At 35.8% G+C, this 24824-nt stretch overlaps 1 protein-coding gene across 5 annotated transcripts in view; it reads right to left on the bottom strand.

Moving 5' to 3' along the window:
- Nucleotides 1–24824, bottom strand: part of ATP8A1 (ATPase phospholipid transporting 8A1) — a 108480-nt gene that overhangs the window by 18426 nt on the left and 65230 nt on the right. For all 5 annotated transcript variants that reach the window (XM_032108988.1, XM_032108991.1, XM_032108990.1 and 2 more), the window contains 8 exons: nucleotides 21901–22084; nucleotides 21683–21793; nucleotides 15025–15099; nucleotides 14784–14906; nucleotides 12235–12313; nucleotides 6981–7042; nucleotides 3727–3783; nucleotides 3151–3258 (listed from right to left, as the gene is read on the bottom strand). In XM_032108988.1, coding sequence (XP_031964879.1) covers nucleotides 3151–3258; nucleotides 3727–3783; nucleotides 6981–7042; nucleotides 12235–12313; nucleotides 14784–14906; nucleotides 15025–15099; nucleotides 21683–21793; nucleotides 21901–22084 — 799 coding nt within the window. The remainder of the gene's footprint in view (nucleotides 1–3150; nucleotides 3259–3726; nucleotides 3784–6980; nucleotides 7043–12234; nucleotides 12314–14783; nucleotides 14907–15024; nucleotides 15100–21682; nucleotides 21794–21900; nucleotides 22085–24824) is intronic.

The raw sequence follows: 24824 nt of genomic DNA on the forward strand, positions 1-24824 counted from the left end.
CCTACATGTAAAAGCCAACTTTAGTTATCTTCTGTACAATTGGAATGATACACAAAAAGACGGAAAACATAGTGTAACAAGTCAGGAAAACTTGCAAAAATATGTGACATATTTGTTTCTTTGTTGAATAAGTCATTGGGTGATGCTTTGATAGTAAAAGATGAACACAGACCAACAACTCTACTGCTTTAACTTTGGGCCACTAGCTTTAGTGCTCAAACATAAGAGTGTTTTAGCAGCATGAACAGACTTTTCTTCTGTTACAACTCTATTTTATCTCAAGACATTACCTTGCAGTGTTCTCCATTGAAACACATTTATCAGAGTTGAATATTTTATAGGAATGGATACAAAAAAATGAGTTTCAAAATATTTAGATGAAAACCTTCCCCTGCATCCAATGAATGAGTTTTCCATCACCTCTATATGCTTTTTCTCTCCCCTTCGAGAGCACTAGAATTTTATTTTCTTGGAACAGAACCAGTAATAAGCAGGAAGAATCTTATTATTTTCATGACATTATTATGAAGAAAGACTGAATCCTTATTAGAATTTTTCATGAAGTTCTTTTCTATTTCAAAGAAGACAAGAAAAGGATGTTTCTAGAAGACATCATCTAGCTGGGACTTAATTGCTGGAATGTCATGTCAAGAATACTGACTGGAAAGACTATAAACCTACTGAGACAGAATTGTTGTTACGAGCTCTAAGAAGAAGAAAGAGAATACCTTTAAGCTTTCTAAGGACTACAGATATATAACCTATAAATCTGAAGTTTATTAAAAAGGGGGCATTTTTAATGAACACATTTGGGACAAAAAATGCATAATGTCCCCTTCAGCATAATTTAACAGATCTGACCAGCTAAAATGGACAAAAAGCTAAGAAGTAGATGTCAGCTTTTGACACATTCATTTAACTTTTGCCAAATGTAGTTGGATGAATTTGAAGAAATTAAACAACCAGTATTTGCACATGCAAGCAGAGTTGCTTATACGGATTTGTTTCTGTCATACCACAATCTTTTGCACAGTTAAATCTGTGAATCTTTTAGTTTGAGTACTTATGGAAGGCCTGATTTGCTACAAAGAAACTCAGTGAATTCTTCCCTGCCGGAGACCACTCAGTCAGTACGGTGGCTTCCAGGAAAGCAGTCAAAAATCTTGCTTCCAGTCTGAGCTGCAGTACGCATCCACAGGACTTTTAGCCACACAGAGTGCAGTGCAAAATGCTAGACCAGAGCTTTGAACATAAGCTTTAATGGTCTATGATACATTTAGAAGACTTTATTCTGACATCATAGACATTGAAATATATTCTTAGTAAGGAAACAAAACCAACCTCAGTCAACAACTTCTCCCTTCAAACAAGTTCATGCACATACACCAAAACTACGATATACACAGTACATGAATAAGCAAACATACGAACAAAATAAGACTACCCATTCCATTTTAAGCACAGATAAAGTTCTACCACAACAAATAAATGATTTTAGGTTCATAAATCAGACTACTTTGGCACAATGTTGAATTCAAACCCCAAGAGAATTATTTTTGTAGACAGCTACATCTCTTTAACAAAGAACCATTTCTACAAGACCACGGGAATTACATTCCCTCAAAAATGTGTTTTCACAGCAGCTTCAGAGTCTGAAAATGTACTAACTAAAACATGGTTATTTCAATAGTGAAATAGCCACCCTTATGTCATAACAGGTATAACGCATCATTTTGTTCCAACTATGCTTATCACCATGAAAGTTCAGCTGTCTTAAAAACCATAAAATCTCTAAAAACACCAAATTCCAAAAACATTCTGTTTCTTCAATAAAATACAGTGTATATGAAGAAAAATGCTGAAGTATGAGAGCTTCAATTACTTTAATTTACAATACTGTACAGAATTAGTTTTGAGTAGTGGAGGCAATGTGGTAATGAACAAAACCTACATATATACATAGATAAGACATTATAATAGAGAGGAAAACCAGCTAGAAATTGTGTAATTTAAAATTCTTTCCCTTAGGTGTCCAAGTACTTAAGGTAATGCCTCGTGTTGTCCATTATAATGTAGTAGTTACAGAAATGCCTACATACAATTTTTTCCTGTAACTGTTTATATAGGAGGCTGGATTTATGGGTCTTAATTACTTTCAAGTGAGGGAGAGAGATGCACCTACATTTCCCACATCCTGCATAAATTTTTAAATTGCTGAATTATATCACAATAGTGGTGGAGTTAAAGGGACTCTCTCTTTCACTGGTGTAAGGCTTGATTTAGTTGATACTCTTTGAGAACCATTAGAAGAGTATCTTTCTGACACAAGCAGGTATTTTCAGTTTCTGATTCCCACTGAGAATGCACACCACGCTTCTCAGCTCAGGAGGTACTGGTCATGCCCAGAAGCAGACATTAGTGTCTGTGAAATTAATACTTCAGATGTTTCTGGAACTGAACAGTATCGAGAATGTGGGACTGCAGTTCCAGTTAAATCAGATAAGGCAGCAAAAAAGCATCTTTTATGGATTCAATCCAATTTGGAATATTCAGAGCAGGTTTACACAAGTGGGATTACAAATGAATGAGAAACCACTAATTACTGTCAAAAGGTTAAAGATACACTACAATAATGCATTTCAAGCAGTGCATTAATAGAAAAGGAAGTGTGCATGACAAGCAGTTCATGTAATGTTATGGCACCTCAAATTTTTTGGAGGCATTTCACAGTTTTAAGTACTTGGCAGATTAGTAGAATTCAAGATGAAAAACAGCCTTAACCAGGCTACTACTGGTTACTTCATTATAAAAAAAAGCTCCAGGAAAATAAGCTCTATAATTCTGAGTACTGCATTTGGTAAGACTTTTCTTTAGAAAATTAAAGCTTACCTAAGAACTGCAGAGCAGCTTACCTGTCTATACTTTCTCATTAGAGCACATACTCACAGCCCGTTAGCTGACCTCCATTTTCACAAGGGTAAAAATTGACTGTATTTTAAATAAGCATGGCTACCATACTGAAGGTATAAAAGACAGAATGACATATGCACCTCTAGCAAGCAGAAGGATCCAGTAAAGATTAGGTCTGTGCTACAGACTGAAACAATATTTTTTTCACACATTTGGGTGTTAGTTAAAATATATTTTTACCTCTCCTGACATATCAGGTGCCATAGGAATGACTGGCCACAAAGAAGAGTAGATTCCAAAAAACACTACCCAAAGTGCAATGCTTCCCCAGATAGCTATATGGCTGAACTGTTAAAACAAACAAACAAAAGAACAATTATTACAGATGCATTATAACATAAAATAACATCTTTGCTACTTCGTACTTACAATGCTATTTTGATATATTGGATTAAATTTCCAATGCCTTGTATTACTTTAACTCTACTACTTCACTTAGCTATTTCTTAAAGGAAAATGATACTGTCAGCAGCACTATTACTGCATTTTAAGCCAGTTTAAATTCAGTTACAGTAAGTCCAGAGTAATTTGATTTTTATAGTTTAAGTATTAAATTTGTCCTAGTTTTCAATATTGAGCATTATTTTTTTATATGTGGATATTCTGTCCTTCCACACACAGTAACCACAGTTTGCTACTGTGTGGGCTGACAAACTGTTAAAGGATGCAATATAATAAATAAGAAGAAAACAATACAATTATTCATCCATCGTATTGCACAGAACATTTGAGAATATGGTAAAGACATTTGCTTACCAAAGTCCAATATGAGGTCTCTAACCCAGCCTTCAAACACACAGTCAGAACCACAAACTTAAGGAGAGAAAGACAGAGAGAGAATTCTTAATATGGGAATCTTAACATACAGAAATTATTAGTTTGGCTAAACTTTTAGGAGAAGACAAGAAAAAGTAAATTGCCAGTAGAAGATTTAAGGATACACCCCAGTGATGAAAGAATAATAGAACACTAAGAATTACCAGCTTCCATTAATAATGGCCACTCACTTGATTTGGAAAACTCATCTTTTGCATTAGAAATCTTATCCTTGCTTCTCAGAACTCTCTAAGTCTGGCTATTACCAAGTTGTTAGCATCTTTATTGATGACATTTTGGTTACACAGAAAGGTTTGTGGAAAGTGTAGTAGTCCTCTTCAGTAGAGACTGAAGACCCTCTAATAACAGACAGGATGACTAAAACTTTCCACACCAAGACAGATTTAGAAGACACAGATGCTGGACTGAAAGCCTGCAATTGTTCAAGCTTATGTTAGTCTAAACTTAAAAAACAACCAGAAGTTTTATTCACTTCATTACTAAATTACTCATCTGCACCAAACCCTGTAAAGCCAGAGTCAAATGTTGGTAATCTAAGACCTATGTTCTGCATACAAGTAACATGTTGAAGTCTGTTATGTCATTTTCATTATTCCCTCTGATCTTTACTCTTCTTATCTTTATACATTTTATAGAGCAGTCTCTGAAAATATCAGATTTGTAGGACATGCTCCATTTTAGTTTACAGAGGAGCAATAGGATAAAGTTTATAATCCCACACCAAGGACTAATTGATAAATGAAAATTGTTTATCTCCTTCCTTTGAAATTCACTCAGACAAGTTTTCTGTTTTCCAAAGAAATAGTTATTACATTTTTTAACTCACTTGTGAATGTATATCACAAGTTCTGCTTTACCTGGAATCTGAAGAACATGAGGCTGAAAAAAGGAGTCATAAAGACCAAGCTCCAATTCTAACAGCTAAAGTTTAAATTCTAGTGTGTTGGACAAGTTGGCAGCACTGATCGTCAGTGAGTTTGTTTGTGTTGAACTTCAAACAGCCTCCGAAATTCAGAAGAAATGTACTTCCATCAGAAGCTGAAAGCAACTAGTCAAATATGTATGACAAAACTTTCCCTATGTCTGGTGCACAGAGGGATACAAATACTGCCAGAAAGCTTTCACCTATAAGCTTATACTTTCAATTCTGAAATCCCGAAATCTCCTATTTCAACTGTGCTATTAAGGACCAAAAAAAGAAAAAAAGAAAAAAGTCACAGCACCACAATTTCATTATCTAAAACATGTGTGAAATCCAATTAGAAGAAAATTGAGGATGATTATGAGTATTATAATTTGCTTCGTCTATCCAGTTTGGGTTCTGTATTTGGATGTGTGAAAAAAAATTAATCATGGAAAAATAACCCAACAAAATCATTTGGTACACTTGTTTGCTACTTAGGTCAGTCATATGAAAAGAAACATCCTTTAGGATGAGATCAAACATTCCCGCTGCATAGACAAAATGCATACACAAAACAAACACTGCAGATCTCTGAGAAAGGAGATACACAGTGTGAGTATATAGCCTTTACTGACCTGTGATGGGATCATAACTGATACCCCTAACAAAATCACCAACTCGGCACAGCCACTCCCTCAGGAATATGGGGTTTACTGCTCCCTCCTCTGCTTGATCCAAACTTACAATAGTGCACTGAATCCTACCCAGGAAAAAAGAACTCAAACTGGTACTCTGTATAAAGACTGAGCTTTTCTTAAAAAAACCCCAAACGTCTCAAAAATGGTCATACAGATATTTTCACAGCACTATATTCCTATTTGAAATCTATGTTTAAAGAAATAATTCCAGGACATGATATGAATATTTCTGACTTTATTTGTGGATCCAAAGAAACAAAACTATATCACTTTCTGAATTCTTTTCTTATTGACTTTTGCAGAACTGATGACTGCAGACTTCTTAAAACCACATTAAAAACAGTATGAGGAATGAGAATTACCCTAGCCTCAGAATTTTGATATGACTGATGACTGTTACTGCCCATACACTTCACATGCACGGATTTAAAAAAAAATAAAACTCTCCACCCCCATTTTGAAAATCTCTCAAAATTCTCGTATGCTCCAGATTTCCTTGAACTCCTGTGCAAGAGCAGGAAAACATAAATTGCAACTTCTATATATCCCCCGACTTTTTACCTGAAGGAAAATAAGTGTTTTTTCGGGAAATTCTTGACCACTCTGCAGGTTAGTAGCAAGAAATTAACCTCTCAAGTTTCAGCTCTCCTAGCTGAAAACCAGTTGCAGAATGTGACAGATGAGCAGCATTGTGACCTCTGTTTTAGCATGTGTCTAGAATATTTTCCTTTTATTTCAGTTCTGATGTTTCCTTATTCCCCAAGGAAAGTGATTTTGATGTGAATTCATATTACAGCCCCCTTACTTTAATGGAAGAATTAATTTCTTTTTTGTACCTGCCAACACTAAGAAACTTGAGAAATTAATTAAACTTTTAACATTGAAGAACAGAGGACAGTAAGCATAAATTTAATTTTGCTTCTAAGAGAGAACTTGGGACAGCTGCTATTGAGTAACATTCATATCTAGTAAGTGAAAACCACGTATTTAGCTTTACTAATTTATTCTAGGAGATAAAAGATTAAACGAAAAAAACCCAGTAATGACTAGTATCTATGACAGTAACAGAAGCTTACTGTTAGGTATGGATCAGGTGTACTTCTGGTGGTTTGATTGACTCTGAAAAGGCATTCCACAACCTTTGCTCAATATGGCTCAATGCCTCTTTTAAGGCCTCATGATAAATTAAGAGAGAGAGAACAGGACTGTATCTTCAGAAATCCACAAACCATTTCTATAATCAATAACCTGAGATTTCTCCAATGCAGAAACTTAACCTAAACTAATAAGCATGCTAACTAGGGAATAGTAATTCTCATTATTTAAAAAACCAGAGAGTTTACAGGAAAGGAAAAATGTATCTTCTGCATCTTTACTGAAATGCTTTTTTTCAAAAATGGGAATTAGAACACAAAGTGCACTTCAAAACTTCTCAAAGAGTCATTCAAGAGCCATTTCTTATTCTTAAGGCACTTCTTAAGGCACTGCACTGAATTAAGTCTTCTATGAAGAGAATTAATAGTAATAGCAGCACCATATCCTTAAAAGAGTTAGAGCCAATATAGACTTACAGTGTATACAGTGTTCCCCAGGAGCAGGTAGTCAGAAGTTTTGCCATTGCCGAATACACTACCTGGAAAAGGAAAGAGGAATAAAAATAAAACATTTAAACATCTGCCACAGCACTGTATATGATCCTAATTTTGATACAAAAAAGATGGTAACACTTTCTACAGGGTACTAATAGATTTCATCTTGAACTGTACTGAACACTAGAGAACTATGACTTGTACAATGTTTAGTGCTTTAAAACTTTCACTGGCTTCAGGGATTATGCAGGGAACAGGAGCTTTTTGTAACACCACATATCAATAGGACCAACCTTGTATTCAGTAGCAATGCAAATAGAGTTACTTTTAGTATCAGAGATATAGCATCTTACCTTCAGAAAAATGTGAAATATAATGGTTTTAGTATATATTGATTGTAACATATAAGTAAGCAGAAAGCTTAGAGTCAGATTTTCATGAATTCTGGTATTTTTGGTATGGAAACTTTGCTCTTATCCATATTTCTGAATTCAACTTCAGTAAAAATACAAAATATACTCAGTTTAAATTCTTGAGATGCTTGTCATTCATAAAATTTTCAAAACTGACTCAACTCAAATATATGCATTAATGTAAGTACATATCCATTTGGCCTATATGGAAACACACACACATCAGTTACACCGAGACAGAGCTCTCAAGAGACACATTTTCATAAAACATCACATTTTCATAAAAACCACATGTGTTTCCTAAGTTTAGGATTCTGAAGCATTTTCCATTATTTATCGGAATTTTATGACTATTTTTACAGCACAGGCTTTTCTGATCCCAGTTCTGTCAAATTTCTTTTTAGACATGGGAAAACTGACAACGGAATTATTATGGGGAAATTCCTCATTCTCAATTAAAAGTGAGGTGTATGCCACTGAGGTAGCTATATTTTCACGTTCAGTTTTGAAATGCTTTTAGCGTTCAAGATTGTTCGTATACTGCAACTAAACCAACTAAACTCTAACACTCTACTGTAGAGGCTTTAACCACTGGGATATTGCTTTTTATTGCCTTACACAGAGATATCAAAATGCTGTGTATGTAGCAAGTAAGGATAAAAGACAACAAAAAAAGAAAATAATAATAAAGAAGGATTTTTTAAAAAGCTGTATTGGGAGAAAGAGAAGAATAAAGGTATTTATCTGTGGGGGGCATTGAGGGATGGGTTTATAACTCCTCTGATTAGGCTGGACAGAGGAAGGTGACAAAAATGGTGATAAAAGCTGAAAAAAATGACCAGTAGTTGAAAACACTTATTTTTCCACTACCTCAGCTGGCATACAGTATATTAAATGCTGCTAATTAAGTATGTTTGCATATTTGTGTTGAATGTTTCTCTGTAGTGGTTTGGTCCAAAATACTCATTACTGTTTATCTGCTGTGAGATAAGAATTAGGAGAAATGCAAAACAGGCACCAAACTTGAAAGAATATAAAGAAGTTTATTAACAGACCTAAAAGAAGGAAAAAAAAATTATACCACCTTCAGAACTCTCCTCCTCCCCCCACCTTCCTCCCTTCTCCCACTGACAATGTTCAAAGACAACCCTTAAGATGTTCAGTCTGTTTACCACTTCCATAATAACCTTGTTCAGTCCATTTAGAAAGAGAAGTCTCTTCTTGCTCATGCTATGAAAACATTATCACAACGAGACAGCCGCCCACTTCCAAATATTGTTCAGTCCATTTAGGAAGAGGAGTCTCTCTGCCTGCGTGTGAGTCCTTTCCCCCGACTTGCAGCTTTTCCCGCAACTGCTTTCGAGGGTCCACTCTTGAAGTTTTTTGGGGTACAATTTTAAGGTTGAGCCGTTCAGAAACAAAAACAGAGGCCCTTCTCCTTCCCTGGGAGCAAAGGGTCTTCATCATCTTCATCTTTAGGACTATCTCTGGGAGCATCTCTAGGAACTGAGGTTTTCTCCTTTCCCGTTTGGAGCAAAAGTCCTCATCTGGTTCATCTCTAGGGACTGAGGTTTTCTCCTTTCCTGTTTGGAGCAAAAGTCCTCATCTGGTTCATCTCTCCCTGTCCAAACTTCTCATGAAATTACAGCTGCGTCAGCATCTGCCTATCTCAGCGCAGGTGCTTTTGCTCACGAGTTGAACACTCCACCCCCCATATCTTCATGAAATTACAACAGGATACTCTGATATATCATAGCTTCACAACAGAATTTCAGCTTTAAGCATCTCCTCTCTCTCTTCCCTCAGGTTTTCAGCTCTTCACAGCAATAAAAGGGTTACTCTCACCTCGGCCTTGCAGCTTTGCAGCTGGAATGTTGAATTTTTCTTATCGCAGTGGAGAGGGGGGAGAGCCGAGCCGCTCCGGCTGCCCACGGCAAGGCAGTGGGGGGGGGTTCCATGGCTGGAACAGGTCCATGGCTTCAGGATGGCCGTGGCCCGGCCCGGCCTGGCCCAAGCAGGGCCTGGCCGGGCCCGCTGGCCCCCACACGGGGCCCTGCAGCCACCTGTCCCAGCACCGGAAACGAGAGAGAGCTTGGAGGGGGAGTTTGCCTATTCTTAAATGTGGATCACAGAGGTGATCACAACTTTAAGTGGCTTAGAGACTTGTCCATATTCAAACTGGCCAGCTGATAGGTTCTATCAGGTCCCAGAGGAAACTGTAAGCACCCCTTAGCAAGGACGCCCCTTCCGGGACTATGCTTGCTAACCTATGACATTCTCCAGCCTTCATATCATCTTTATATATGCTTGAAATTAAATCCATTTTGGTTGTGGATGAAGAGTGTTCCTCTCTACAAGCTTTTCAGGACTTGTGAAGACAGTTTAACACAGAAAAAAATGATCTATTTACTGATATTCTGGAAGAGACAGCAGGTGACAACTCCACAGAAAAATATTAGATTGAAAGTCCTCCTTCACTTAGCTGTCTCCCATTCCATGATGAGGAGCTCACAATGACTGCATCCTTAGCTCTAGTGATACTGGTTGCATGTTTGACACTTCCCTATCTAATTTTCTCCCTGGAGAGACTAGCACACCAAGATGGACTACAGGAGCTGAAGCCTGAAAAAAAAAGCTGAGACCATGGCTTATTCTAAAGATTATACAAAAGAGGAAGCACCTGGTGAATTTACTAGTACATAAAAGTTTGGCTTCTGCCACTTATGTCGACAAAGTTGCATCAGAAGAAGCTTCTGTGAAAATTTATGCGTCACTTTTCATATCCATGTGACAGCACATGGAGTGTAAATTTTGGGTACTGTACAATGGTAAGGTCCCATGGAGCCAATTTTGACAAACAATTCTTACAAATCCATGCTTATGCTCTGATCACATATTTCTTGATAGGCTTTACTATGACATATGCAGTTTGAAAATTTCTACTTACAGATAAGAAACTGGTGGATAAGCAAGAATAAGACTAAACAGGAGAATTTGACCAGGAGAAGGGCTCCAAGAGATTTTAATAATCTTCAAGATTTGATTTTCAATGTTCTAATAATACATGCTCAAATATGCACTGCACTGCTTTACAATATATACCTAGCAGTAAAGAGCATAATGAGAAAAAGACAGAGAGCACAGGCAGACAGCTAAGTCTATTTCCACCAGCCAGAGTCTTGGGACTCAGCACCCTAAGGCACAAAGCTGAGCTGTGCCTTTCATATTTCAGGATCTTCCTGCACCTCTTCTTTGCTAAGAGAAGGTAGAAGCTGAGACCTGTTCTCAGAAGTTCCTGTCTCTGGTACTCCGTAGGAAACTAACAGCATTATTTCCCTTTGCTCTTTACACACACAGACAGCAGAGATTTAATTAATAGCACATCTTATTTTGCACTCGTATCTCTTTCACGCAAAACTCTGAGCACCACCAGACCCATTCCAGATACTGATTATACCACATGATGTACACAACTCCCTCAGGTCTCAGTTCTGCTGCCTTACCCATCCTTTCTCTAGCAATGAAAGGGGAAGGCAGCAGACAATTTGTTCAGACTTGTAGAGGCCACTTGCCAGCAAGTCAGTTCTAGACCAGGGTTTGTGGGCTGGGAAGGCTGAGCTACAGTGCTCATACAGGTATCTCAGCTCTGCCATGTACACATGAACTCTACTCTGCATCACCACATAAACTCATTAAACACTTATCCATGGTGTAATGCATAAATCTCTCACATGGATTGGCTACAGCTTTGAACAGGGATTTCAGTTTGAATTTGGGATTATGGTTTTAGAGTACGCACTGACATTCTGGGATCTCATTCCTCCTGGGCTGTCTAAACCTCTCCAATGGAAACTGTTCCCACTGAACTCACATTCAGTGTGATGTGAGTGGCCTTTCAGAGAAAACAAGCTGCCACACACCTCCCTTTACCCATTAGGAGTTACCGAGTGTAAAATAGTGTGCAAGAAGTTTTTCCCCTAATCTTTTGGGGCACAAGCAGCTGTGACTGTCTCACTATCTAGTCTTAACAGTTTCAAGATGTCCATGAGAACATTTCTGACCCCTATGCCAGGGCAGACTGCTCGGCTACATCACTAAAACTGAGCACAGACTAATTTTCAGAAAAGCTGCAATGTACACACTTGGTTTTCTTCTCCCCACAAATTGGAAGCAAAAAAACCCCCCACATTTATGAGAGCTCTCCCAGCCCCAAACATTCCTGCAAACTGGAAGCAGTGGTTTCAAATTTCCTTTAACACCACTCTACTCTCAACCACCTCACTTCCTTCTGCAGCTCAAGTGCATATACAACAGCTGAACTAAAAATTGGACAGGACTGAGCAGTCCAAGATGTCACTGTTCCTCTGCCACAATCCTACTCATAGAAATATAAACTGGCAGGTTAGAGTGCCCTTGAAGTAACAGGATAGAATGTATACACAACAAAAACAAACGTCGACAAAATGAAAGAGACAATACAAGGGATAGTAGCAGTTTAGGATCTTGTAGGTATTTACCATGGTAGTGTATTTTATAAAAATTAGCATAATTAAATAGCAATCTCTTTTTCTTGATCTCGTTTCAGTTTACATAAACCCTATTGAGATAGTTAAATGTATATGTACATAATATTTTTCCAATTTTTACACAGATTTTAAATAAAACATTGTAAGTATATGGCATCTGGTCTAGTTCTATAAATGGTATCTTGAAATTTAATCACACTGAACTGTTAGTATTTATAAAGCTTCCCTTAGAAAAAAGGTAATATTTAGATATTTCGTACTGTTCAACATTTTATTTTTATTTTTCATAATACTTACCATGCTGGAGGGCTTTTAGTGGAAACCAAAACAGAATGAATGAGTGGAAGAGGCCATTTAAACAATGAACCCAGAAAACCTAAGAAAGAGAAAACAGAAAATCCATGAGAACCATTTGCAATAAACTAGCTCTGTGAACCCTGACCTTTCTTTTTATCTGTGTGTTAGATTCACAAAATGTGTTTTTGTCAGGCCACCACTGTGAAGTAATATAACTGACAGGCACTTTCTGCCTCTTAGCTCTTCATGGGTCATTTGTTTATTTTTATGCTTTGAAAAAAAGTGTATATTATCTCCTCCTTTTAATTTCAATTCAGAAGGGAAAATAAAATACAAACATATGGGAATACCATCAGAAAAATTAAACTAAACCAGACAGCTGGAACAATTTTTACATTCTAAGTAGGGAATTAAAAAGGACTCTAGCTTTTATAATTTGCATTTAGTGTAAGAATAAATTTAGATAGTAGAAAAATCAAAACCTGAGTTACACACATGCCTAATCTATATATTCCCACACACAAAGGAATTCAAAAAGGACAAAAAACTGTTTCTTCCTTAAATTTCTCTTTACATGCTCCATTCTTGAAGAGCACAGTTTGATCATATTATAATTCCTTTAATGTATTTGCTAAATAATTGAAGTTTTACTTTCAAACTTATTTTCATTTGTAAAAGATGCCTTCTGCAAAGAACTGCAATACGTTTAAGGATAAACAATCTACTAATGCTTTCCATCATATATTGCATAATGACATAAAAAGACTTAATAAAAAATATGCAGCCCATTTCCATCAGCATGGAAATTATGTTCACTAACAATGCTTTTGACTATTATGGCTTTTACTGTAACTAACTGATGTGTATTTTGAGTGTTAAGGTGTTCAAACAATTGAAATTAAGTTGCTTGTCTCACATTTTCCACAATGTCTCAATGTCTTTTGTTAGATTATACAGCTACACTAGGTTGCATGATCCAATTTACACTCCAATACTTTGCACATTTAAACTTGTGCTACTCATTAACCTTTGTCTCTCCTTCTTGCTATGTCATAACCAGAAGTTTTTATTTGACAGAAAGCACAGGTGGGTGCAAGAAAAATTAGTTCTACTTTTCCATTTTCCTGACCAATTCTTTTTGTCCCATGCTAATCCTTTAACCTCTGTCATGACCTCATAACCTTTGATCCCTTTTACCATAACAAATATCTGCATCAATATTCAAGGCAGTAATGTTTCCAAATCTTTAACACCAACTATTCAACTTATATAGGTGGGAATTTTGTAGCTGGTGAGTTTGTAGACATTTACTCATAGCAAATGTTGTATGGGAACAGCCACAGAATTTCCGATTAAGTCAAAAATACATCTTTGCAATAATAAAAATACTAAAAGCTTATTTTAAAACAGAAACCAACTAGTTATTTATTAAAACTATCACAACACAAAATTGTCTATATTCACGGGACCATGAGAAGTCTCATATTTGTAAAGCAGGGACACGAGACTCTGTTACCTAGCGTCCTTACAGCTTTCAGGTCGGCTTTTGTAGGGGAAGGGATTAAATGAGGAAGAAGGGAAAAATCTCATCTGCTTCAGCAAACAAAGATAGTTTAGACAAACACATATATATATTGGGGTAACTGCAGTTATACAGCACAAGTGGCACAGATATAAGAGCTAATTATGCTGCGTCAGCTCTGCACATCTACTACAGACCATCACATGTAGGCATTGTTAATTCAAGGATGTATCGAAAATGTCCCCAAGTTCAACATAAAATGACATTACTTGAAATGTCACAATTACATTTGCAAGAAAAAAAATCAGAAGAAACTCTTACAAAAGTCAAGTACTCAATGAAACCACAGATTCGGGAATAAGTTTAATTTAGTTTTCTTAAAGAAATTATTTATGGGCAATGCTGTAGAAATTTCATATATTTTATTTATTAAAGAGTCCTACATTCTTTTACTACTACTTATGCTAACCTCTCTAAGATGAATGTCACCCATTTCCCACCAAAAGTAGCCTCAGATTCCTTTTGATCCACAGACACATTCTTGACTCTAAGTATTTTTTCCCAAAACTCAAAATTAAACCATAAAATCACAACTCCAAATTGACAAAGAATAGTACCATGTCCTTCCCTCTACAAATCTAGTGACAGTTCTTATTGTTCTCTGCAACACTTCTCCACAGGCTTCAGTAATCCATTTCCATATAACAGTACAAATACATACAGCCCAGTGACAGTGAGGTCTAATCACTTCCGCCTATAGAAGACAGCTTTATTACCAGCAGTGAAAAAAGAAAAAGGGATTGAAAAAAATTAAATCCTTGTTGTCCATTTCCATACTTGCTAAAAATGAATATATATATATATATATATATGATTTCTACCACTCACTGACAAGTGTACACCTGGAAATAGCAGATATAAAAATCCCCTCTGTTTTTAATTATGAGCAGAATAGAACAAAAAGAGTAACTATACTGAATTCCTATGAATTTTTGCTGTATTATGATTGATTTTTAAAAAGATCTACCTTAGTATTAAAGTCCAGTGCATTTTGGGAAGTCTTGTATAACTCAGGGTATTTCAGCATGTTTTCCTTTCGGCAGGATCTCTCAAATATTCCAAGAGTTAGCGGAGGCATTGCTGTAAACATCTAGTAGATGGTTTAAAAATAAAAAAATTGGAAAACTTTAGAGATGAGGACTTGCTTAAAGATTGCTTATTCAAGAAACATTCATGGTTAAAAACTAAAGCCACACAAATTGTCTTACCACATTGTAAAGACCTATACACCATCTTTCAAAAAGAATTTGTCCAGAAAAGCCATTGACAAATGCAAACCAGATCTGCAAAAGACAGAACCGTGTATTACTGAAATGTCTTGCAAGTTACAATAAACAGATTTTTCCTCAGCTTTGCAAAAAGGGATATCCCTAGAACACATTTACAACACAGTTGAAAATGTTCTGGTTTAAACCCATATGAAAAAATTAATGACAAATCCAACTTTCAATCTAGAACAGATAGTGGGCAATCTAGTCAGATATGTGAGCAATTCCATGTAAACAGGAGAACATTCAAAGGAAGTAACTATTTTCAAAAGAAATGTCAGGCTCTTTAAGGTTTTAAGTGATTTAAGCTCACTTAAGTCTTAATGAAATAAAAATTCTGAGAAATATGGGCTGGCAGAGGGGCAACCTACAGATTAGTAGTTATCGTCTTCTCATTGTTAGCAAACTTGACTAACAGATTTCATAGAGTAAGCTGCTGTTTGGAACTTAAAACTACCAATATTCCTTACTCATGAGAGGATTAGGCTTTACCAGAGCACTAAAGTAAAACTACTTAGTTAACAAGCACCAATTCAGCTACAGGGTACTTTAGAGAGGGAAGTGGATATCTCTTTTATTGCATAATTTTTATCATTTTTTGCTAAAAGATTGAAAGAAAACAAATTTCATTTGAAAGGCATGATAACATATTTTCGAATGTTTTTCAGCATAGCATGCAGCACATCTACTTTCTCCTATTTTCTCATCCTTCTATAGTTCAATGATGAAGTGGAGAAGCAGCCCATCTGATGAATCTTTATTAACAAGTTACACTGAAACGATATTGTCTAGGACAAATGTAAGCTCTTAGGTAACACAAGTCAAAATCATCTGAACATTCTACTCAATTTAAGACTCACATTTTTCAAGTGAATTTTTAGATGCTGCTTTCTTACGGTTCACATTTCATTGAACTTCATTAAGGGAGCATGAATTGTACAGCCAATACATATGTTTATCAGTGTGTTCCCAGGCTGGCCCCCAGGTGACTGGATTCTATGACCAAACTCAGATTTTTTTTTTTTTTTTTTTTTTAATCATGTGGTGGAATGTCTGAACATGTTTGTGACCACTTTGAGATGGAAAACCCCATGAATCTGGCAACTATTAACACTAAAAATGGGAGGTAAAATCCAGCAAAAATTGCTATTTGTTCAACAGATAAGAGAAGAGTAAATTCTTTTTTTTGGTGGCCACTTATTGGAAAAAGATAGAATACAAAGCCATGAGTGTTTGAGGCTGCAATACAAAAAGAGAGAATACCCTGAATTTTCTGAAATCTTATAATGCCAAATTTCTTTACTTTGGTAGATTTAAGTGCAACAAGCACAGTTTTCTAACCTTTCAGACTGTATACTGAAAAGAAAATGGAATTATTTATTTCAGCTGAATCAGATTTCTATCAGCTCTTGTGCATGTCGATTTTTGACTTTCAGAATAGGATTTATGATTTAACTGTGATGAATTTAGCAGAGATTTGTTGGCAGCAGTTTCTCAGTAGCTGAGTGTGAGGGTGCAAGATGAGTACATAATCAGTTGTGCATTATAGAATAATTAATTCTGCACTCAACATCAGTACAATTTTTTTTTCTTGTTTGTATCGAACACTGGAATAAATTTTAGAAATCTCAATTTGAAAGTGTTAGGGTGGTGGAAAATGTGTGACTCAGTAGCTGGTCATAAACACGTGTACATCTCATTGCTGGTAATTTCAGACAGAGTTTAAGTATTACTCTCTAGGAAGAGAAGACAAGACCACAAGTACACATAAGACTTGACCCTTCATAACCAAGGAGTACATGGAAAAGACATTAACTTTCTACTGTGATTTAAAGAGCAGGCAAAGTGTTATAAAACTCTAATTTTAAATGAAAGGCCTAAATACATACACTGAATCTATTCCACATGTTGACTGCTCTTACAGGTAAATGACATTAAGCAACACTTGGAAATGTTTTGGAGTGACTTTTTAAAAGAAATGCAAGTACTTAGGATAAAAATTTTAATTTGCAATGGAATGTTGCTTTCAGCTTATTTTGTACAGAATTTAAGTTAGAATTTTCAAGGCATTTAAACTGAAAATGGTTTTACTGTAAAATTGTAAAGAAATCCTTTGAGGCATAATATTGACTTCCTGAAATATTAGCATTTACTTTGTTCTAAAGAAAGCATGCAAACTTATATGCATTTTAGTTCATTTTAGTGTAATAAGGAACTGGAATATATCTTGGTCAGAGGTCTAGAGGCAAACTAAAGCGACATGAAATTTGGTAGCATCTCTAGGTTCTGAAGCTCTTATGGAATCTCTCAAAAAAAGTCTGTGAAAAGAAATCTTTCAATGTGGCCAAAAGCAGTGATCTCTACTAGAAACATTACTATTTAGTGGAATACCAGATACATAGCTTTAAGAGATGAAACATCTTTAATATCTAAGCAGAAACATTAATTTTATATTGTTTACAAGACAGTATTTGAATGTTCACATTAAGAACAACTATGGCTCAAAATTAAAGGATCAAGAGAGTGGAAAAAAAGAAGACGAAGGACAAATACAGCCCTCACCTCAAACTGTAAGAGAGGAAGAAAATAACCAATGTATTTGCCCTAACTTCTCAACTTTGGACCCTAGAAAATTACACTCTTAACTCTATATGAAAAAAGTAATATGGAGCTTACTACATTATTAATAGCGAGAATGACAAGAAACACTTGCTTTGCAGTGGGCAATTTGTTCATGGACAAGTGTGTTTCATCCTAGTTATGACAGACAATGAAGGCAGCTGTTCCTGCAAAGTAAGTTTTTAGGACGCTACATGACTCTAATTTAGGAACAGACTCAAACACTTCTCTCTTAGGGTATAGGTCCTACTCTAACAACTCAAATTACTAATCCAGCACCCCTTTACAGAACAACAGGTAATTGGTGTTCTTAAAAAGTATGTTAGAGTATATATGTGAACAGGCAGTGAAAATTCAGACCATTCTGTAGTTCAATGGCTACAAAATTTTCCACTGAAAAGGAAAGATTTAGGTCCCCAGCCCATCTAAAATGAGATGGACCTCAACACAGATCTAAGTTGTCCAACCATGCAATGCAAAAACATGGGCATGAGCACAACCACTTTCTGCTGTGCGTTTCAAACTGAACTCAGTGCAGTTTGCACACTCAAGTAAGCCATGGCATAATGAGCCACAGCAGCTGAACTGTGCAGCTCAGACCCAGTGTGAGTTTGCACAGAAAGCCTGCTCATGTTTGGGATTATGCATGATATGGGTCTCAGCATGATCATGGATATTCATCTGACATGTCAGGCAAAGGAAATCAGGAACAAAATTGTAAATTCCAGTTATGGACACAAGCAGCAGAAAATGGGTAACTCAGTAGTGGGAAGAAAAGAGCTTGGGAGAGGGGGAAAATAACCTCCCCATCATCCAAAGTTTATGGATTAAAAAAAGTCATTACAGCTCTAATTACTTAATAAATTAATTATTTTCATAGTATCACTTAAATAGCCATGTTTAAACATCTGTAACTGAACTTTAAATCTCAACTCCCCACATCTGCTTCTGCCTGTCTTGGTATTTTACTCTTCCATTTGATTTTTCCCCATGAAATATGAATGACCCAAGCACATCTTCAAAATTCTTCTTATTTTTTTAGAATTGTAAATCCCTTTTATTTAATATGAACCAGTTATTTTATGTTATTACTACATAGAGAAATGAGAAATAGGAATAGAAAAATTTTGTTCGTCTGATGTCAAAGGGTGATTTGCATAACTTCATAAAATGAGTAGTTTAATGATAGAGTGTATACAGTAATGGTAATTGTAAAACTAAACCCAATCCACAAAGGAGTTCTCAATCATGAGATCAATCTCAATCTCAACTATCATTATAAAGTAATGACAGCCCCTCCAAAATAAGTATAAGACTTTGCATAGGCTTATCCTACATGAGTGTGATGCTCTGACCAGGCTTCATAAAGCACATTAGTGGTCTATTAGAGATTCAGAGTTTTCACTTGCAATTTAGACTGATACCTCAGAATATAACCTCTCAAGTCATTGTGACTTGTCCTATACAAAAGATGAGGCCCATATTTAAAGAGACATTGCATCAAGACACAGAGTAGAAAAACATTATTACAGACCACTTCTAGTTTCTTACGAATAGGAAATGTCAACAAGCACTGATCACTGTGCCTGAGTATTACTATAGACCTTTACCATTTTCGGAACCAAGAAACCAGCTGACACCAATTTTGTATCAGCCCATGAATGCCTAGGATAAATGCTCTATTTTAGATTATATGGAATATTTTGCATTACTTTCTTGATTAGTACTGAGCAGATATTTAAAAATAGGACACACATCTATTATGTTAAGGTATGTATTTTTAGTTATTGTCAAAATAAAAGGAAACTTGTTTAAAGTAACTTCCAGACGTGCCTTTCACAATACTATTTTCTGAAGTCCAAGACAGAGGAGGTGTGGCCACAAAAGCCTCACAGAAGTTTTCCTGATGTAGCATTTCTGCATATTAAGCAGCAGCTTACAAATACTCATTGAGCTCTCTGCTCCCACGCCTGATCTGTACAAAAAAAACTGAAAAGAGAGACTCAAGACTGGCAGTTGTCCTTTCTGGAGACATTCAATGATGAATTTCTGCCCATTCACTCACAGTATTGACATGAGCTATTAACATCTCTGAAAAGTTTTCTGAGCTGACAAATGTTGGATATACAGGAATTCAAGCAGAATGCATCTTGTCTTCCAGAGAAGGTGTGTATGGTAAAATCCTTGTGTGCATTATATATATATAAAGGGTAATAACAACCCATATCAAAATGATCTCTTTGCCCTTCCATCTGCTCAGGAGTCAGAGACTACCTGTTCAAAAAATCAAAGCCTTTTGATCTTTAGACTATGATCTCTGTACACTGCATTTAACTTTCTTTCTCAAAGAATACAAACAGTGGGATACTTATATCTGATTAAGGTTATAAATTTACAATATGCTTGCAGGTGACAATGACAGAAAACTAAGAAAAATAAGTTAGTATGTTAGTATTATAAGTTAGTATTAGCCCACCTCTGTAAGCTTTCTATAAGCACGAAGTATACATTAATATTTTTTTTTCACATACTTCTAGAGCTATTGCTAATGAGTACATCTGGAAGTCTGATCATGTAAGTAGATATCCAGCCTTTGAAACACAGGATCTTAAGTCTGCCATTTCTAAGCAAAAAAGGATCTTTAGTTTTTCTATACCTTCCTACTTTGTCCTTTTTCTAAACAGGCTACAAACTTGCTGCTACTTAGGTAGAAATTTATTTGCTGTAATAACGCAGTAAGGAGAGAAAAAAGAGGAAAATTTAGAAAATGTAAAAATATGGTAAGAAAAATGCATTGTCTACAATGCGTTTTTGGCTCTTTTGGCTACAACTTTTGTACGTAAAAAAATGATTAAAGTATTTCCAGATATTGCAATGTGTAAGGTCACATAAATAAGTATCAAAATCGGAAATATTAGGCTAATGTTTGTATCAGGTTTAACAGAAATAAGGCACTTTCCTCCAGTAAAACTGAACACTTTGTCAGTTTAAGATACTAATTTGAAAATATATTTAAAAAACTATGAAAATTTATAGAGTATCTGTTAACCCCATTAATGCAAAAATACATGAGACTACGGATAAAATTTATTTTGTGGTCAAGATTTGCAAAAATTAAATATTTTTTCCACATTTTTAACCCAAAGTTTCAGTAAGAATATAAAGTTTGAATCCATTATAAATGTAATTACTAGATACATATTTAATTATAAAAGAGGCAGCAGCTGTTGGAAGAAAAGGAAGGGAGGGGAGAGAAGAAATTCAAAAATTTATTTAAAACATATGCTCAAAATTTTAAGGCTGCCATGTGGTCATGAAGATAGTGAAAACTATAACTATGCATGCTGTTCTAATCATACCTACCAATAAATGTACATTTTACTACAACACAATCCTCTCATACTACTGTATTTTTCACAAGACTTCACTCCTTAAAATCCCAGGTGAAAAAACTGGGTCAGCTACTTCCAGGAAAGTATCCCTGTTCTTCAGCAGGAGCCTAAGGATGCACAGTCACCCCACCAGCAAGTGAAAGGTACCCAAGAGGGGGACTAAACCTGCCTGTAAAAGCCCTGGGCACAGCTCTGCCCTGCAGTGCAACAGAGACCTTCGAAAGGGCTTCTGAGAACCTGACCGTCACTGACTCCAGCGCAAAGAGCTTCAGCACAAACATCTCTGGGTAAATTTAAGACAAACTCGTAACTGGATTCCTTAATTACTGCAGTGATGTTACATGTACAGCATTTTAATAAGCTACCAGTATTATAAACATATTAGGTATGCATTTTTAAAACAACTGGGTTTTTAAAAGTAAAAAACAATAATTAATATTAATCAGTTTATTAAAAATGTCAAGATTCAGTACTAATAAGTGTTTATTTACAGTTAAAATACTTCTTTAAAATCATATATAACAACCAAAAGCTCAAAATTAAGATTTCACTTTCAAGAAGTAACATTTAATGTACTGTAAAATTACCTCGATAATATAAAGGACTATATTCTTGTAGAAACAATACAAGATGCATTTAGCTACTCTGTTATAATTCCAGGCTCCATGAACCAACAGCAAGTTCTTCAAATACTTGAACTGCAAAAAATGAAAAATGAACAAACATACAATTAAAACATACATACACCAATATAAATCATATTTTAAAATATTTTATTGTAGTATTTTGCAGTGTAATGACTGACCTGAGCAATTGAGTAGTCTGAAGAATTAGCAGCCTGCAGACCTTCATTCCCACTAATACCAACACCAACATGTGCTGTTTGTATCATACTAACATCATTTGCTCCATCACCAATCGCTAGAGTTACTACCTTAACTTGTTTTTTAACCATTTCTACAACTTCAGATTTTTGAAGAGGTGATACCCTAAGGGATAAAACAAAGAGGCAAGTTTAATACAGGACTTTCATACGTATGTACTTTTACAGCATACTGTATATTCTGTGAAAAGGTAATAAACCCAGGTCAATTAACATACCGGTCTTGTTATTGCCCTTCAAGGGTATACACTAAAAGTGCATTCACAGCAAAATGCATAGAAAACTTGGATTTGTTGAAGCAAGATGTTAACAGGACTGGAGAAACAAAGGGCCCCTAAACCACAGCAATGGAAGGAACCCCAAATGCTGCCCCTACCAGTAGCAACTTACAACAAGTGCAGACTTTGGCATGGTTTATTGTTATGCTGTTTATTTTCCTCTCTGTTTAAATACTTACTTTATACAGAAACAAGAAGAGATAGATTTAAAAGCAAACAGTCACAAATAGAATGGACTGCCACTATGTTACCACAGCCTACACTGAGAAATTAGAGGAAGTAACTTTGCACATGGAGTCTTGTTCCTCTACTTAGTTTATCTGCTGGTAACTTTTACCTTGTTCTTTTCAGGACTGTTCAATTACCTGTCATTAAGAGAATGTCTGTTCACAGTTGACGGGACAAATTATTCCAGGGGTGACAGCTCAGCTGACTGAAAATATATCAGTTTTGCCTACATCTACCATTGTATGTGTCACACATGTACCTCCCATTTTGTTTTGTAAAAGTTCTACTCTTCAAGTTGAAATTCAGTCCTTGTATTATTTGAGACATGGTAACTAAAAACAGTATACAGGAATTATTTGCTAGGACTGCTGTGTTTCACAGGGTGGGGAAATAAGGAGCAAGCCTTAAGCAGCGTGGCAATCTGTGTTTGTGAATTCTGGCACTGGAGTCAAGGATCTAACTGCACCCCTCTTGTCTCACGGTACAAACAGAAACCAGATGAAAAGCAAAAAGCCCTGTGAGTCTGTCTCCCAAACTACCACCATTCACTGCTTCCTACAAAGAGAGCAATTCTGGTACCGACGCATGACTCCTGTGTGAAGATGGATATATAGTATCACTGAAAACTGGAGCAAAACCAGGTATTTATAATTAATTTCCTACAAGTCTTCTATATGCTCACTCAATGCAATAAACCTCCTGGTTTTTTATTATAAATTTCCGGAACGTGGCAATTTGGGTTGTGAATGACAAAATTTCAGGGTTAAAGCTTATATGCAGGGATGTTCATAACCTGGACTTAAATATCCAGGTTAAAAATTGAAATAAACATTTCAGAATGTTTACACACAGAAATATACAGGAAATTAAGTTTCAGGGAACAAATTTGCAAAGGAAAGCACGAAAGAGCAATTCGTTCTAAATAATTGCTGCTGACTGAGACACTGCGGAGCAACAGGGCCTGTGGAGTTTGTGAGTACATTTCCCACCTGAACCAAGACTGCTGGTATAGCACTGACAAGCTCAGTGACAAAAAGAACCAGACCACTAGGCACCACAAATTCTGCTGTATTGTAGCATCTGTGTAATGCTGGGGTTGCTCCTGCAAGCTGAGGCTCCCAAAGGGAACATTCTCAAAGTACGTGAAGGCCTCATGATACTTGAGAATATTACACTGTTATATTATTGAGATTACTGACAGGCAAGGTTTTTTAAAGAATTATAGTTCAAAGAATTCAATCAAATCCAGTAACCGACTAGCAAAAAATACTGTCCTATTTATATTAACTGATTTTTAAGATCACAAAACCAGTGCTAATGAGGGCAATAGTAAAAACAAGTCACCTAAAAGGAAACACAGTGTTTCTTTGACTAAACACATTAGTCAAACTATTTTTCAGTAGATGTCATAATAAAATGTTCATGCCTGCCCCGTGATTTCTGGCATTACAGCCAAGAGTGGATGATTTGCCAGTCCTGACACTGGACAGACTGACATTACAGGTTACAATGCACTGCTCTCTATTTGGACCAAACTTTTGATCCTTAATTTGAGAGGAAAAGTTTTCTTTTCCCACTGGTCACATAAATTTCCTCATTACACTTCTTCCTGCTCCCCCCTAAAAAAAACAGAAACGGAACAAAACTGCCATCTCTTTTAAAATAAACATAAAAGAGATGTTAAATTCTTCACATTCCACTCTAAGTTTTTATAGTTAAAGAACTCTAAAGCACCAATTATTTTCTCTCCATTAAGCACTAATAACAATGCTTGGCCATCACTTTGTCCAGCTATCTGCAAACTGTACCATAGCTACAAAAAGCACAACCAACAAGAAATTACATGACTGCTGAAGCTAATGGCCATACCAGCTACCTTCCATTCTGTCTGAATAAGAATGAAATTAGAAAATAACTTTAGAAACCAAAACAATCAGAGACAGCATAACTCCTTCACATGACACACAAGCTATGAACTTTCAAAATGGAAACCAAATTTTTTCTTGGAATTGACATCTGAGGCTTGTGACTAATTAAATTGTGTTCATTGAAAAAGTAAATGCAGCAGAGTGGGAAAAAAGTTCATAAAACCCCCAAATCTCTAACATCACACTGCTATTAACCATTCCCGTCATTAACAAATCCAAGTTACAAAGATTTGTGAAAAGCTAGTAAGGGTAAAAATAGAAACAATGTTTGAAAAATTTTGATGAATATGTCCTTTAGCAATGCAAATTTCACCAAACTAACATAATTTTCAATGAAAGGAAAGCCTTTTCCCACTAAAGTAAAGGTTATTTGTAAGACAGCTAAAGTTGTTCATTATTATTCTGAAACACA

This window comes from Corvus moneduloides, chromosome 5 (assembly GCF_009650955.1).
Source record: "Corvus moneduloides isolate bCorMon1 chromosome 5, bCorMon1.pri, whole genome shotgun sequence".
NCBI lineage: Eukaryota > Metazoa > Chordata > Aves > Passeriformes > Corvidae > Corvus > Corvus moneduloides.